The sequence below is a fragment of the Epinephelus lanceolatus genome, chromosome 15 (genome assembly GCF_041903045.1).
Source record: "Epinephelus lanceolatus isolate andai-2023 chromosome 15, ASM4190304v1, whole genome shotgun sequence".
Lineage (NCBI taxonomy): Eukaryota > Metazoa > Chordata > Actinopteri > Perciformes > Serranidae > Epinephelus > Epinephelus lanceolatus.
In genome coordinates this window covers 13,843,120-13,858,435 of record NC_135748.1, presented here as the reverse complement: position 1 = coordinate 13,858,435, position 15,316 = coordinate 13,843,120, and the positions used below count along the sequence as shown (strand labels likewise).

General features: G+C 39.5%; 2 protein-coding genes across 5 annotated transcripts; both read left to right on the top strand.

Annotated features, from left to right (window-relative positions):
* The first annotated feature begins 891 nt into the window (after positions 1-891).
* LOC144466948 (cilia- and flagella-associated protein 100-like) lies at positions 892-15,284 on the top strand. 4 transcript variants are annotated; one of them, XM_078174949.1, is made up of 16 exons: positions 892-1,025; positions 2,219-2,275; positions 2,549-2,625; positions 2,754-2,925; positions 3,039-3,091; positions 4,500-4,648; positions 4,739-4,819; positions 4,988-5,172; positions 7,932-8,007; positions 8,211-8,253; positions 8,336-8,490; positions 8,937-9,063; positions 11,188-11,390; positions 11,856-11,949; positions 12,210-13,892; positions 14,253-15,284. In XM_078174949.1, exons 2-15 carry the CDS (start codon positions 2,236-2,238, stop codon positions 12,333-12,335), a joined length of 1,581 nt encoding a protein of 526 aa, XP_078031075.1. In that variant the 5' UTR covers positions 892-1,025; positions 2,219-2,235; the 3' UTR covers positions 12,336-13,892; positions 14,253-15,284. The 4 variants fall into 4 exon arrangements, with proteins under 4 accessions (XP_078031075.1, XP_078031074.1, XP_078031076.1 ...); XM_078174948.1 differs by having other exon boundaries at positions 902-1,018; XM_078174950.1 differs by lacking the exon at positions 4,739-4,819 and having other exon boundaries at positions 902-1,018.
* LOC144467068 (interferon-inducible GTPase 5-like) lies at positions 12,851-14,890 on the top strand. The gene is made up of 3 exons (XM_078175409.1): positions 12,851-12,939; positions 13,519-13,892; positions 14,253-14,890. Exons 1-3 carry the CDS (start codon positions 12,851-12,853, stop codon positions 14,888-14,890), a joined length of 1,101 nt encoding a protein of 366 aa, XP_078031535.1.
* Positions 15,285-15,316: the final 32 nt, after the last annotated feature.

Below are 15,316 nucleotides of genomic sequence, written 5' to 3'. Positions count from 1 at the left end.
CAGTTACAACTTAGAGTGTGGTCCATGGTGTTTTATCCAGTAAAAAATGGGGGCATTATTTTTTCAGATCATATGCTTTTTAGTTCCCTTGAAAAATCATCGCTTTCCCTTAAAATGTATTTCTAGACAAGTTGGCAATTACAGTCTGAATTATTGAGACTACATTTTGCAAGTATAGGTGCAACCTGATTAGACCAGCATAATCTACTATATATACATACATATACATCTATACAACAGATACATGTATACAACAGATAAAAAACTATGCACAAGTTTCATAATCCCCTACCCCTCTTTGAGTGAATTAAATGCTAAACTTATTAGCTCTCACAAACAACAAAAAAGAAACAGGTTTTTAGAATATTCTAGAAACGTACCCACATTTGATGAATTCAAATTAATTCCTCTTTTCTAATGCCGATCCTCATTTTCAATTTTCTTTTCAATTTATTTATTTTTTATTTATTTTATTTTTTTTGCATTTTCATTGTGCAAGTACACAAGTGATTATTTGATTTTTCCTTTTTATAATATTTATTTGTCTCATGGCATTGATTTTTTTATACAAGTAATTATTTAATTTAACCTTTTTATAGTATTTATTTGTCTATCATGGTATTGATTTTTTTATTTTTATTTTTTGCATTATTGTAATACAAGTAATTATTTAACTGTAATTTTTATATTTATTTTTCTCTCATGGCATTGATTTTTTTTTTGCATTATCGTCATACAAATTATACATTATCGGTTGTTTTGGTTTTTTTGCAGTATTGTCATACAAGTAATTATTTAATTTAACTTTTTTTTAGTATTTATTTGTCTCTCATGGCATGGCATGTTTTTTTTTAGATTATTATTATCTTTGTTGGAAACATTAGGGACATAAAATGCAGCAACCATGTGTTGCTGTTAACTCATCACAGACCACAGTAGAAAAACGCCGTTAACAGCCCAGTTTGTAACTGAAATTTGCCTCGGATGTATAAAAGCTAGAAGGAGTAGCTAATATCAGGTAACAGGTACAGTAGTTTAATGTCTCTGTTAATATCAAATGAATGCCGTTTAGTGCTAACTTTACACTGTTAGGCTAGCTCGGTATTGGTGTCAAGCTAACGGCAATCTACTGCCAGGCCCATTAATGCCTGACTCATGCTAGGCACTTGCTAAGCTAACTGACATTAGCGTCGAATAACGTTACTGAGAATCGCATTTAACTTGCTAACTAGCGTATATTAACGTACTTTAAAGAAGCTTTAATGGACCTTTAATTTAGAATAATTGTTCTCTAAGTTGGTAAGTTCCAGGAACTTTGTAAATTCCTAAACAAATTTAACTAAATTGCAAAAGTAAACGTTAGCTACCGAAGTTAACTATCATTAACGCTGCTTATCACAGAGGGAGTTTATACGTCTGCGTTGAATCGACGCTGTAGCCTGACGTGCACCTCCTCAGAACTGTATCTGCAAGTCGTGGTGAAGAAGACCTCTTGTCTGCTTCTGTACTGAAACCATTTCCCTCAGTGGAAACGAAGCTTGTATTTACTTGTATTTTACAGATAAACAATAAATTGTGAAGACAGTAAAGCCTCCACTTGAATAACGTTAGCATTTTAAGTCTTGTGGGTGATTTATCCTGGCTTCATATGAGCAGAGGAAATCTCTGCTGTTTGGAAAAGGTGTTTAGTATATGACAGTTGTGTTGTCAGTGAACCTTGTGAGTTGTAATTACCAGCAGGCTCTTTACTTTATGTGAAGAGCCTGGTGACGCGAGGCTAAGTTGTAATGGAAACAAATTGTGTGCCGTTACCTTTGTTAAATGTTGCTGTTGGCCCTGGCTTTATATGAGAAGAGCAAAAGATGGCTAGTTGCTAGGCTAATTTCTACAATGTAAAATGCCATAGGCTTGTGCTAATAACGTTGGCATGCTGGAATAGCGCTAACGTTAGGTTATTCGCTACCTGAAACAGATTTGTTGTGTCTGTTTTCTATGTGAAACCATATGTTTTAACTACTAGTATGAAACAGACTGTAAAGTCTTGATGTGGGAACCGGTCTGAGGACCTCAGGCAGCTTAGGGCCAGACTTGATTTAGCCAGTAAAATCAGTAAAGTCATTGAAAAGCATCCATTCTTAAAGTTCTAGTTTAATTCTGAATTCCTAAAGGCGGTCAGTTTCACAGTTGTATTTGTCATCTACAAACATGTTTCAATTAGAGCCAGTCCAGCACCAGATGGCAGAAGCAAGCTCAGACACGTCATCACCAGAGCCAGGTAAATATCTGTCATAGGGTCATGCCTCCCAAAGAAGAAAGCATGCCTACAGTCATTTTCAAGGATTTTTAGTTGTACATATATATATGTTTATATGTTTTCTGGCAATCTATATGTTTTCTGGCAATCTTGACCTTTTAGAGATTGATAAACACAGGACAAAGTGACATAATTGGAAAGCACAAGCTATACAGTACAGCTATAAATAACTATCCTCAATCAATTAATGTTTGTTTTGTACAAAAACGTTTCTGTCATTTATCCTGTGAGTAGAATTGAGAGGAAGGAGGACAGAAGAGAGCCAGTTCCTGTCAACAGTGATCGTGATGGAACAGGAACGCAGATTAGAGGTTAGTGTGTGTTTAACTACAACTGTGCATGAGCAATTTGTCACCTGCTATGAGTAGTGTTAAGTGGTGTCTGTAAAAAGTGAAAAGTTGATGATTAAATTTGTGCTGCTGTTCTCGTTCATGCTCAGGAGCTGGGTAAATTCTTAGCTGCCTGTGCTGACGAGATGACTGGTGACTTGGCGGGAGAAGCAGTGGAGGAGCAGGAGAAAAAAGAGAAGATGAAAATTCCAAAACTCAAAGATAACTCTGCTCTCACTAAACCAGGCAGTCCAAAGCAGAGGATGTCTCTGGTGGAACGAGGTGGGTGGAGGCAGAGCAGAGAGTCAAAACATGTAAAAGTTGCAAAGGTACTTCTTTTGGCTTTAAAGGATTGCTTACTTTAGTGTTAACAATTATCTGCTCTCTGCCCCTAGTGACTGTTAAGAAGGACCCAACATTTAATTTTTTGGTGGAGAGGGCAACACAGGTAAATAACTTAACCAGGTTTATCCTGTGTTTATCCTGTTTAAATGGTGCAAGCGCAATGATCAGCGCTGCACAGACCGTGGATGTCTCCAAGTGCACCTGCTATTTTGGTTCATTTGGGTGCAGCAGTGCTTAGTGTGAAAGGGCTGGGTGAGATGGAACACAAGTCACAGGATGCCTTCAGATGGCTACAGGGATTTGACTAATTGGGGGAGGTTTCCAAAGAGCAGGGGTCATCAACTACGTTTGTCCAAAGGCCAGAATTTTTCTAAGCAGACATGAAGATATGGCACAAATTGTATTCCATTTCTAAAAGATGGCAATTGGTGTCAGCTTCATCTATCCGATCTGCACTGCAAACCAGCAAAAATAATCAACCACCTGAACCAGACCCGACCCGCAGTCTTCTAGCTTTATGCCTTATAGTAGCACAGCTGGCAGGACCAAGGACAGAGACAAGAACAGAGACACATGTGGGGAAAGAGAGGGAGAGAGTGACCTAGAGTATTTCTTTCTGCAAGTTATTGATAAATAATAACCTGTGATATTTTCTAGTAATCTTACCTGAACCTGTCCTGCAGGTTTGGGGTTGATAATAACGTTATAACAGGTCAAATGCACATATTGTAGGTTGGTAGATCATTCCGAATAAGATTATTTCCATCTCAGCTGTTTTGGGAGTTGCTTCAATTTAAGAAGGAAAAAACAGCTAGATATCATTAATACTGGAACAGGTGTTTTCTTCCTCAAATTTTATGATTTCATTAATATTCTGTGGGCTGGATAGGAAGCTTGAGCGGGTTGTTTGTGTGGCTGTTTGCCAGCTGACATTTGCTGCCATTGCGTATAAAGAAGCTGTGGATAACAAATACTGTAAGAATCACCCATATTGATCTGACTATGTGCAGGACTGTATCTAGGGCAAGCACAATTGACTTTGAACAGTGTTGTCATCACTGTGAGGTTTCCAGTCAGCCAGCAAAGACTCCCTGTAAAACCACAACTTATTTTTATATTTTAGTTTTTGTACGGGTAAAGCAAGCAAGATAATAAATGTTAGTTATGGAGTTGTAGAAGTGCTGCTGGTTGGATTTTATTCCCTTTGTACAGAGCCAGGCTAGCTGTTCCCCCTGCTATAGTCTTTTCACTAAGCTAAGCTAAGCTAAGTTGTTAGCTGTAGCTACGTATTAGATGCACACATATGAGTGTGGTATCAATCTGATCATCAAACTCTCAGCAAGAAGGCACATAAGGATATTTCCCCAAATGTCAAACTTTTCTTTAAGATAAAAACATGGGATAACTTGAACATGAGTATGTTGAACAAATATCTACTGCCAATTTATGTCTGACCTCTCTCTCTTTAATTATCTCCAGTACCCCTTTTACCCTCATCCTTCCATCCATAGAAATCCTTGATGAAGAAAAGGTCAGAGATTATGAGGATGGACAAGGCTATTGAAGCAAAGGAGCAACATGTGAAGAAGCTTGAACAGGAACTTGAGATGGAAGAGCAGCTCGAGAGACAGAAGAAGAAATCTGCGGATGCCAGAATACCGTAAGCAGTAGTGGATTCTTTGTCATTGTAACTTCAGACTAATTTATCTTTCCAGTTTTGTAATAATTCTAATTTTATCTCTGTTGTCAGTTTTGAAAAAATGAGCAAGTCCAAACTGGAGTTGAATTCTGCAATTGAGAAGTTAACTGATGAAGTAGAGAGCGTAAAAAGGTAGCATTGTGATAATATTGCAAGTTTAACATAAATAGAGTATGTGCAAATTTCTACATGTTGTGTATGTATGAAGTGATTAACCACTAAGTGCTAGGAAAAGATCTATAAGCAATTTTGGAAGTATTAATCTGCAAAAATGGATCAAAAACCTTTTCTTCTTCACAGTGAAGCTGCCCAGCTTGAGGATACCCTGGATGAATATAAGCAATCCAAGAACATTCTGTTAAAGATGCTGACTCCGGAGTGGCATGAGGCCCAGGAGGCAGAGAATTTGAAAGCTGAAGTCCTGTCTGACAGAGACACTCAGATTGAGCCAGGCAGGGAGCCTCATGAGTCAGCAGTTAGCCAGGGTAAGTGCTAGAACCCAGTGGATCAATGTTTAATGGATTACAACTGCCACAGTGAGGTGAGTCAGTGTTGGTCTTTAAATCCAATGTGTAAGATTTAGGGGGATGTAGTGCCACCTAGTGGTGAGGATTGCAGATTGCAACCAGGTGAAGCTTTTCCCTGTAAAAATTCCTTCAGTGTTCGCTGTTTGGGAGGTTTTTACTTGGAGCTGAATTATCCGCAGAGGTCTCGTCCTCTTCAGAACAAACAGGCCAGGTGATTAAAACTGATAAAAACCCAGAATAAGGTTTTCAACAGGAATTATACACAGAGGTTGCTTCAAAACAAACAAACAAGTGAATTAAACTGATAAAAACACTGAATGAAGCAGTTTCCCATTACAAAGCAGTGGTTTTGCGATGCTGCTCGTTGCAGATGGGCTTCTGACTTCAGTGGCTGACACAAAAATGTGAATGGCCCTGTCTGAAGCCAGTGTTTGATTTGTGCATTCTTGGCTACTGTAGAAACATGGCAGTGCAACATGGTGATCTCTGTAGATGAGGACCTGCTCCCTATGTTGATATAAACAGCTAATTCTAAGGTTATGAAAACCCAATTCTTATTCAGTTTCTGCCAAAATATCCCCCTAAATCCTACAGGCTGGAGCTTTAAATCAAATCTTTCTCAGCCTTTCCAGTGTGTATGAGATGACTATTGCAAAATTAATAAACACTGCTCTTTGTGTATGAGATTTGGTAATATGTAAAAGAGCACTCCATCAGTTTATTTTGGACTTCATTATCACTGAGGGACTCACAAGACACAGATTACAAAAAAAGACTGGTCAGGATTGATGCAGCAGACGCCAGAGATCCTGCGCAGTACGGAAAAGTATGGAGGTTGATTTTTTGTAGTTTCCAGGTCGGGATATGTATGGAAAACAGAAAAGAGAGTATGGAAAAATATTTGGGTTTCCAGACCATTGCACCTTTTCTGTTCTCAGAACTCTAATATTCAGAATTTCTAAAAATGAAATTGATCATACACGCAAAGTGTTTCTCATGGTGTGAGAGAGAGTGCAGGCCAGAACAAGCTCACAAAAGATATTCTTGTAATGTTCTTGTGGTTATGCCACTCTCTTCATCTGCTGGCCCTGCGGTGTCTCCCTGGCAGAGCAAGGCTGCTATTGTGACTATTGAGCTGTTGCACACTTTGGTACATTTCTACTCGCACTTCAGTTTTATTTGCACTACCATATTTTATTTGCACTATCTATACTACAGTTTTTATTGCACTTTTAATTATTATTAATATCGCCTGTGCTAGTGCAACCGGTGTTTTTCTTTTAGCCTTACCTGTTATGATAAAGTTGATGTATTTATTTTGCCTAGTCGTTTTGATTGTACGATCTTGCTGTACTACATGGTTGTCTTCTGTGTGTCTTGATTGTACATGATGGTTGTCTTTGGCTCTTGGCTATGTCGCACTGTGTGCTTAAAAGAGATTTCCCGTTTGGGAAGATAAAGTTTATCTTATCTTACTATATAATGACAAAAACTCTGTCTGTGTGTCTGTTCCATGTTTTTCTCCTCAATGACTTGGTCAATCCATGTGATTCACCACGCTATAGCAACCGATTGAAATTGCAAACTTTGAATGGGCATATCTCATGCCCCGTATGTCGTAGAGACATGAAACTTTGAACAGAGTGCCTCTCCTCATGAGGGACAGATTTTCCCCAAAAACCCATAACTTCGGGTTATATAGATTTTCAGCCATTTTGAATTTTTTGAAAAACACTTGATCGATCTCTTCCTGGGAAGTTTGACCGATCTACATAAAGGTGTATAACATCTCAAGGGTTTCACCGATCACCACGCAACTTTGTAGGCATATGACCACACATAATCTGAGGGGACCCCTCCATTATTGACCCGATCAAACAAAATGGGGGCGCTAGAGAGCTAATTTCTTTATAATATAATATACTGAATATACACAGTACACAGCATCACAAATCATCTAATCTTAGGGTCTGTGTCCACCAAACCCTTTTTTTTTCCTAAGGTCAGCATCTTTTTTAATTATTTGCAGTGGGAGTGCTGATTATTTATGCCATGATACAAACACCAGCAGCGTGTCAAGGCACTGAGCTTCTATTTTGCTCTGAGTGCGGTCAGTTTGGTGTTGTTCTCCTGAGCGCCGAGCTGGAAAATGTTTATCTTCAGCCTTCCCTTCACTGAGAGTGATTACTGTGCCTTGTGTCAATGTGTTTACTGCTGTGGATATTCTGTATCATAGCAACCAGATGCAACCAAACTGTCTCAGCTAAAAAAAGAGCGACAGCTCCCAGCCAGGCATTTCCTGAGCAGTGCTTTTCAGCTGGGAAAGAATGCTTATGTGGACTCAGGGCCTTAAGTTTGTTTGAACATTAAGTTGTGCAGTGATGTGGATATCAGAAAAGTAAACAGACTGTGCATAGAAACCATACCTTTATGGCTGTGTTCATCGCTGTTTCCAAGGTCAAAGTGAATAAACAAGGCTGCGCAGACACCATGAAAATTAAAGTATTTAACTTTTTTTTTAGTTAGAATGTAAGTCTTAATAGTTGGATTTAAAAACCATGTATTCACATTCTAATCATCTAGATAGTTGCACTCAGTCTGGAAAAGCATAGAATTTATAAATGGAAAATGTGTAGGAGCTCTGAGAGACTCTCATATCCTGACTTGTAAGTATGAATAGTGCTGGCAATGTGATGTGAATGGTAACATGCACACAGGTTTGGAGTCCAGCCCAGGTAAAGCGCCGCCCTCCACCACAGAGCCCACGCTGTCCTCAGCCCACAACGACACACTGTAAGGACACACCAACACTTATTTACATCCATGGCGATGAGTGTTACGCTGCACATCTAGTATTTGTTTTGTAAATTCATGTACTCTGATGCATTATAATGCTTGTTGCTGCTGTTTCATAAAGCTATACAGACACCATCTACCCACACAAATCATTACATCTTAATCTGTCTTGAGCTCAAACTCTGTCTTTGGCATTTCAGTGTCACAAAATCTAAACTGGATAGCGACAGCTCAGACTATGAGGTCGGTATTCCTTAACAGCCTCTTTTTATCTTGAGTTTACTTGCAGCGCTCACAGTGTGATGTCACTACCCCCCTCCTGCAGGAGAAGCTGGAGCAATACTTAAGAGATCCCCAGCAGCTACTGGATGCAATGATGGAGGTGAAAGACCAGATCCTGTCCCTGACTTCAAACTGTACCACAAAAAATAAGATGTTGGAGGAGCTCCAGCAGATGATGGAGGTCGCCTCGAAGAAAACGTACGTATCATATTTATCCAAGAAGCTGGGAAAGGGTTTCTGGAGCAACTTGACCTACTTCCAAGGTGCATGGAGAAGGGAGATGAATCAAAGGCGTAAACACTCATGCAAAACTTAGTATCGTTATATGCATTCAGAAGGCTGATTTTGATCAAGACAAAAGCCACTACATTACTGAAGAATGTGGAGTATGAGGGGATACAGCATAAACAAAAAAAAAAAAACACAAACAAAACAGTATTAATAAGTACATTAAAGTGATAATAGCAATTGTAACGTCAAGGATGGTTGTAACGTACAAAAAATTAAATAAAAAGCAGGCACACAACCAAGGGAAACCAACACACAACCAACCATTACACATGAAAGACATAAAATAAATAGAAAATACTGTGAACAAGTTGTGGCATTCACCTCATCCAACACTAATTCCTCTGTGTCTAAAGGAAAGATGACGAGAAGCTAACGTTACAGATAAATGACACTGAGGATAGAATCGGCAAGGAGAAGAAGAGAGCCGCCAACCTCAAAATGATGCTTCAGTTCCACGATTTACTAAAAACAGAGGACCAGGTAAGGCAGCAGACTGTACTGTACATTTAGCTACATTTTTTTCCCAACACTTCAAATCAAAAAGCTGTGCTCGACAACTTAAAGCGGGGGTTACGACACCCAGAAGTTATCTGAAGTGGCATCATTAAAGGGATACTTGTCCGATTTTTAAACGGCTTTGTATCATAACAATGTGGGTAGAAAATGTAAATGTGATAAACTTCTCTCAATCTTACCAGCGCACAGATTCGCCTGCTCATTGCCCAGCTCAGATCTGCTGGATGGCAGATTTTGCGTCATTGTGCTTCCACATTTTCATATGCCCGCCACCAAAAACATGAAGGGTATGAAACAGATTGAGACAGAGAGCTGCCACTCTCTCTCTGTCTTTCAAAGTCAGAGAAAACTGATGAAATTGTAAACCTGGGCAGAGCTGATCAAATATTAACCAAGATTCTGTTTCTGTATTTTCTTTTCGTTTTTTTTTTGCCTAAAACGTCTTCACAGATTTAAGTGCACTGTTTGGTTGTAATGCAAAAATTTGTGAAGAGGAATTGGGCACCATACTGTTCACTGCATTGCAAAAACGGAGGCTGAGATCAAACAGTGGAAGTAAGCAGCAGTGATCCAATATGAACCCAAGTTCTGTTTATGCGTTGCCCATTGCTCGCCTAAAATGTGTTCAGAAACATGTTTTAGCTACTGTTTAGCTGTAGTTTAAGACTGTTAACAATAATTTGGATTTATATAGTGCTTTTCAAGGTACCCAAGGCCTCGTTACAGAGTAAGAAAACAGAAATAAATAAACAAGCAAAATGAAAATAAAAAAACAAAACAAGAACAGAAATAACAATAGCGAAGTAAGAACAAGTGGGTTTTCCACAGTTGTTTGTAAATATCTAGAGATGGGGCTTTGCAGATCGCTGCTAGGAGAAGTCCAGAGGGTGGGACTCTTAGTACAGGAGGGGGTATAGGGTTGGAGGAGGCCAGATAGGTACTGGGGGACAAGACCAATATGGCCAGCTGGCCGCCTCTTGTTTTCTGTGTCGGGGTATAGTCACACATGATCAAATGCAGGCGAGAGACTGTTACCTGCCGAGCTGATATTCATGCCAAATGTGGGCTGTGCTGGGTGTGCTGCACACAGAACGCTAGCTTGATAAGTAATGTTAGCTGGCTTGCCAAGAAATACAGTGAAAAATAATGTTAATGGTACATTTACTGTTGTCCATGCCTGTTTCCCGACTCACTGCCAGCCAGGCAACAATCAGTGTCTCCCCTACATACAATTATCAATGCTAGTTTCACGTGTGTGACAGTGGTCTCAAAATGGCCAGGCCAACATTCTGGTAGTTACAGGTTTTCTACCTCTTGAGCAAAAGTGAATGCCAAAGCCCATTTCTCTTTTTTTTTTCTGGTCATGTAGCACCAATTTCAAAAATACTTGCGTCTTTCTACTACATAGGCAGCTATAGCAATATGAGAAGACCATCTCTCCAGCAGTGAAATACTTCTTTAAAGATTTTGTCACTGTAGTGCATATTTCTTACCTAAAATGTCATAAGAAACATATTTTAGTGCACTGTTTGGCTGTATGAGAATTTGTGAACAGGAAGGGGGCTGCCATACTGGTTCCTGTACTGTGACAAATGGAGGCTGGAAAAACTGAGATCAAACAGTAAAACTAAGCAACTAAGATTCTGTTATTGTGTTGCCTATTTCTCACCTAAATTTTTTTCAGAAACATATTTCAACCTACTGTTGAACTGTAATTTGAGACTGTTTGTTACCAGCCGACTGCCATATTATTTCCTGTGTCAAAATGGTCAAGCTCGCATTATGTCACCCATCAGCTGGAGCATTTATTGGCCTGGTGCGGCGCAGTGTGTTGTAGATTTTCTTTCTCTTAAGCAGAAGCAAATGCCACAGGCCTTTTTCTCTGTTTTCTCTTGTCATGTAGATCCAATTTCAAGTATTTGCATCTTTCTACTACATACACAACCCAGACCTTCTTTCCAGCAGAGAAGTACTTATGTAAACTGCACATAGCATGCTAATTTGGACCAGATGCTTTATTCTGTCTCCTCTCCCTCTCACTTTCCCCCTTTCCCTTTTATCCATCCCACCTCCTCTCCATGCTTTCAGGATGCTACGTTGGATGCTCTGAGAGTGAAGGTGACAGAAGTGTATCGCTGCTGCGTGGGTAAGCCGTTGGCCAGCCTCAGCACCTTAGAGAAGCTGTCCAGTGTCGAGGACAGGATGACTTCACTGCTCGAGCAAATGGAGAGCATGCCTAAAGGAGACTTGAAGACACTGAGGCAGATCAGGGGCCGTGAGAGAAGGAACAGGTTTTTGTCAATGAGTGGCCTTACAGTAGACATTTATGTTTAGATAAGTGTATTGTTCATCACAGTATGTATTATATAGCTTAGAGTTCATGGCATATTAGCATGTAGAGGGTACATTTCATCCACTGATTGCAGGTACGTAATTCTTCTTTTTTGCACCACAGAATTCACGTTTTAAGTTTTCTCAATAGAGTATTTTTGTAAATAAATGTTGGAGAAAGTGATTGAATACATGTGTATATCATGTATGAGTCTACTGATAATGTAGTGTGGGAATGCTTAAGACAAATTTGCACATTATCAGCAGAGTAGTATTCTTCAGACTGGCTTCTCTGTCTCCAACGCATTGTTAAAATACAATGTGAAAACATATGGTAATGTGAGGAGCTCTGGATAGAGATGCTTCTCCAAAGAGCACGTGACCTGAAAACTGCTTCTCTTCCTGTTTATTACATCATGTTCCAGGTTGCATGAAGAAAAGCGGAGACGTGAGATGGAGAAACGGAAAGAAAGAGAGCAGAGGTGCATCCAGAGATCCGTGGGTGACGCCAAGAAAATAGTGAGTCAGCTCAATGCAAAGACATAGGGTGCTGCTCTCACACAGGAACGAATCCTTATTTGTGGGTAATGTAGTTTTAATTTGAACAAACACTATTAATATTACATCTTTGAAATGAAGTTACTAAACCTCACACAATTTTTTTTTATTTTTAAAAAAGAAATTTTAACGGATCAGTTTGTTTTCTACCCAAACATGTCGTCAAAACTGTTACAGAAATAAACCCGGGGGTTAAAATGGAGTCCTTTTTTTCCTCTTAGAGTGGAAGAAAGCTGATGCCCAGATGCTTCCCTGTTAAGCAGAAGATTGAAGTCAGCAATGAGGACAACATCCCTGCTGAGGATGACCTCCATGCTTACATGTTTGGTACTGAGGACCTAGAGTAAGAATAAAGAAATAAACACATGCCATAAAATGTAAAAAAAAAAAAACAACAAAAAAGTCGAAATAAAATACTACTGAAATGCTGCAAAAACACTCTCTCATAAGATGTGTGAAAATTCACTGTCCTCCAGAAATACATTTAATTGTTCTCGTGAAAACAGAGTGTATCAAGTTGACAGTTCTTGTCTGTTGTCACTCAGACTAACTGGGGCGATTTGGAAGGGCGACTGAAACAGTTTGCCTTCATTGTACATTACGTACATCCTTCAAAATGGTCCACACTACAGTACTTCTCCTCTGATCTACCTCATAACCATGTCATGTGACTGAAAACAGGTCTTGATAAACCTATGAAAGGCAAATACTGTTTGTAGAGTACCAGGGCATGTGCAAAATGATGCAGCTCTATATAAATAAACCTCTCCTCTCCCCGTTTCTCATAAACCAGCTGGTTTTATAGATAATGTGCATGAGGAGAGGTGGCAGACACTGGTTAGTCTCTGTCGCTCACAGCAGGATGTTTGCATTGGACACTGTATTGACTTTCTTATTGGATGGACTCTGTACAACTCTGAGCCTGAACCACTGTGCAGAAAGAGAAGTACGGTAAGGGATAGATTCACAGCTATACCATGCGCTGTATTGTATATTATTTTTTTATGACTGTTAAAGTTGCATCTGTTTAATTTTAGTTAATGTTTGTGACTTTGCTGTGCTAATGACTGCAGCTTTGTCCAATGGAACATGCTTTGCAAAGTCCTGCATTTAGTGTATTAGTAGTTAGTTGTCAGTGTAGACTACACAAGCTCTTAATTTTAGAAGGAAAAAAGTACACTCATTTAAATGCAATCAAATAAACATATATGCATATTGTAAGTAATTATATTGTAATTGTACTTGCTGTGTTTTTATGCAAGTTTAGATGAAGGTGCATTTTAAATAATGCAAGTCCCTAAATCAAAATGCAGTGATTTTATGTTTCCTTTATTTTTCGGGGAGCGCTATGGATAATTCATTTGATTATGAACCAATAGAAGACTTTAAAGAGGAGCTGCTAACCAATGGACCTGCCTCAGCAGCTGCAAAGATCCAGGATTATTTGGATCAGCAGGATAATATTCCACTAAATATTGGCATCACATGAGAGTCTGGCTCTGGTAAATCCACCTTTGTTAATGCCTTCAGAGGCATAGACAACAGGGATGAGAGAGCCGCCCCTACTGGTCCTGTAGAAACCACCTCAGAGGCTACACCATACCCCCATCCCAACTATCCCAATGTCACACTGTGGGATCTTCCTGGTTTTGGCACTCCCAACTTTTCAGCTAGCAACTACCTGGAGCGTGTTGAATTTGAAAAGTTTGACTTCATCATCATCATCCCAGCTGATCGCTTCAAAGAAAATGATGTGAAGCTCGCTCAGGAGATTCAGAGGATGAAGAAAAAGTTCTACTTTGTTCGTTCAAAGATTGACCATAACTTAAGTGATGAGGAAGACAGTCAGAGGGACTTCAATGCAGAAAGGACTCTTAAACAAATCAGGGACAACTGCATTCAAGGTAAGTCTGAGGTTAGAGGAGAACAAATGCCTAAAATTTAAAGGTATATGCAACAAGGGTCACAGGTAGACACTGCTTCATTTTGAGGAGACAAGCCAAAAATAACTTTTCACATGAGCAGCCCATGTTGAGAGGAAGAGCTAACAATGTTATCAGGTCATAAATGATTCATATGAACACTGGCAGAGCCCCCCAGTGAGAGTCTGTTGGCTTGACCACTCATCTTCTAAGATCTAAAACAGCCTTTGTGTCTGGCCTGGAGAGAGCTGCTGGTGTATCCTGACACGAGGAGGCTCAGGATGTTTTCTCATTCTATTGTCATCATCTGAAATAAACTTCTTTGTTCTGTTTGTGACACAGGTCTTGAAAAACAAGGCTTCGAGTCTCCTCAAGTCTTCCTGGTGTCCAGCCGTCATCTCCACCTGTATGATTTCCATCTGTTAGAGGAGACCCTCAAGAGAGAACTTCCTGCACACAAGAGGAACACTCTGCTGTTGGCCATGCCTAATATCAGTCATGGTATCATCAGCAAGAAGAAAGAGGCTTTACAGGCAAAAATAAAGTACCTTGCCTCTATATCTGCACTCATAGCAGCTGCACCAGTTCCTGGGCTCTCTGTTGCCACTGATATAACCATGTTGGTTGCTACCATCAATGAGTACAAAGTTACATTTGGTCTTGATAGCAAGTCACTGCAGAGTCTTGCTCGTAGTGCACGCGTGCCTTTGGATGATCTTAGATCAGTGATGACATCACAACTGGGTTTAAAGGAAATAAACAAAGAGCTTATCATTAAGATGTTGTGCTTGTCTGTAAGTGATGCTGCATTAATGGCAGCAGAGGAAGGGTTCAGGTTTGTTCCATTATTTGGAATCCCAGCAGCAATGATTGTGTCTTTTATCTTCACCTACAAAGCTCTTAATACTTTCCTCGACATGCTCGCTGAGGATGCACAGAAGGTGTTTACAAAGGCCCTGGGTCTGAACACCTCAGTGTGATATCATGAGCTGAATGGAAGTGTGGCACATTTAAAACTGTTATTGTACAATGCAAATGAGCTTCTGAATTATTCTTGTGAATGTGATGTAATACTACTGCAGACAAATGCTCATACAAATCATAGTTTTTTAATCTAGACCGTACTGACTGTGTTTGCATCTTGCTGAAAAATTAACTGTACTACTTTGCAAAACTTTTTATGAATAAACCTGATTTAAATCTCATCAACATGTAAATGACGAGACGTCACCTTTTGTTGTAGTTGGAAGGACCTCTGGTGGTTTTAATGCTCGGTAACATCCAGACATGGTTTGTGTCAGATTGTGCAGATCTTGCATTGATCAGTTTATCAAGTAGGCTGATGTGGTCTGCTATACCTTAAATAAAAACAGTGCAGTTATTTTACATCTTTTTTTTCTTGCACT